The sequence below is a fragment of the Aegilops tauschii genome, chromosome 5, assembly GCF_002575655.3.
Source record: "Aegilops tauschii subsp. strangulata cultivar AL8/78 chromosome 5, Aet v6.0, whole genome shotgun sequence".
In the NCBI taxonomy this organism is placed as follows: domain Eukaryota; kingdom Viridiplantae; phylum Streptophyta; class Magnoliopsida; order Poales; family Poaceae; genus Aegilops; species Aegilops tauschii.
In genome coordinates, this window is record NC_053039.3 from 439,159,508 (window position 1) to 439,160,948 (window position 1,441).

At 57.7% G+C, this 1,441-nt stretch overlaps 1 protein-coding gene across 1 annotated transcript; it reads left to right on the top strand.

Annotated features, from left to right (window-relative positions):
• The first annotated feature begins 355 nt into the window (after nucleotides 1-355).
• Nucleotides 356-937, top strand: LOC109742754 (uncharacterized). The gene has a single exon (XM_020301853.1). It carries the CDS (start codon nucleotides 356-358, stop codon nucleotides 935-937), a length of 582 nt encoding a protein of 193 aa, XP_020157442.1.
• Nucleotides 938-1,441: the final 504 nt, after the last annotated feature.

The following is a 1,441-nucleotide window of genomic DNA, read 5'->3' on the forward strand; positions in this document are numbered from 1 at the left end:
CACCTTGGAAACTCTTTCTGAGCATGAAACGAGAGACAGCCATTAGAGCATCTCCAACAGCCGCGGTAAAAGGCGCGCGCGGTAAACCGAGTTTTTTGGGCGCGCGGGACGTTTCGGCGCGCTTCAGCGGTGGCGGGAAAGTCGCGCGCGCGGGAACGGTTTGCGCGCGCGCGGGAAAAGGCGGCAGATCACGCGCTTTTTTTGGCGCACCGCTTCCGGCGCGCCTATAAAATGCGGCGCTCGCCACGCCCCTATTCCACACGCTTTTCTTCCTCTTCCGTTGCCACGCGCGCCTCCACCGCTTCCTCGGTTGCTTCCGCTGCCTCGCGCGCCACCGCTCCAGCGCCCCACCACCATGCCGCCGCGCCGCCGAGGAGCGTCGGGCTACCGCGGCGTCCGCCAGTGCCCCAACGGCGGGTTCTACTCGGAGATACGGTCCGGCCAACTCCGGCTCGGCTTCGGCACCTTCGAGACGACGCACGAGGCTGCCCGCACGTACGACGCGGCGACGTGGCACCTAGGCAGGTCGCGCCAGCAGATGAACTTCCACAACGTCCACATGCTGCAGCAGGCACTGGACGTCGCCCCGCCGCCTCGTCTTCGCACGGCACAAGACCGTGCATATCACTCTGAGCGGCAGAACCGCCTCCTCGTCGCCCATGAGGACGAGCAGGTCATGGCGGAGTGGCGCCAGCAACACCCGGAGGACGTCTCCTACGAGGAAGTCTACTGGGCAAGGCGCCGCGAGGAGGAGACGCAAAGGCGCCGCGCTGAGCGGTTGGACAGGCGTCGGCGGAAGGCCCTGGCGCTATCCCAGTGCGATGTCGTTGAGAATGGTGGTGAGACGATCTTTGCGTCTGATGATGATCGTTGGGAAGACATGTGGCTCGATACCTCAGATCAGACCAGCGAAGATGGCGACGACGACTGGGTGTAGGCTGTAGCTGCACTAGTAGTTTTTATCTATCTATACTATGGAACTATGTAAAATATCTATGTATCGTTTTTTCTATCTATGAATTTTATTAAAAAAAACTTACGCACTGTTTAGCGCGCGCTGCATTTTAGCGCGGCCGCTGGAGCTACGCTTGCGCGCTCAATTTTGACGCGTCTACTGGAGCCACCGCTGCCGGCCGCGCCAAACCAAGCGAACGGCGCGCGGCAAATGCCTTTTTTGCGCGCGGCGCGTTGCGCGGCTGTTGGAGATGCTCTTAGTATGTGTGATAGGATTGGGAAGCAGCGGGGAAGCAATTGTTACAGGGGATCTTTCGGGCACGTGTGTTTCATCTAAATTAGGAGTAAGAATTAAATCCATCCGGCCTATCTCTCTTTGTAGGTTGTGAGTTTGGTCTAAATTAGGAGTAAGGCTAGTCATAGTGGGAGTAATTTAGATAATAACATAGCGTATTAAAAAAATATTTATGTGGCATGTAGTTAATGA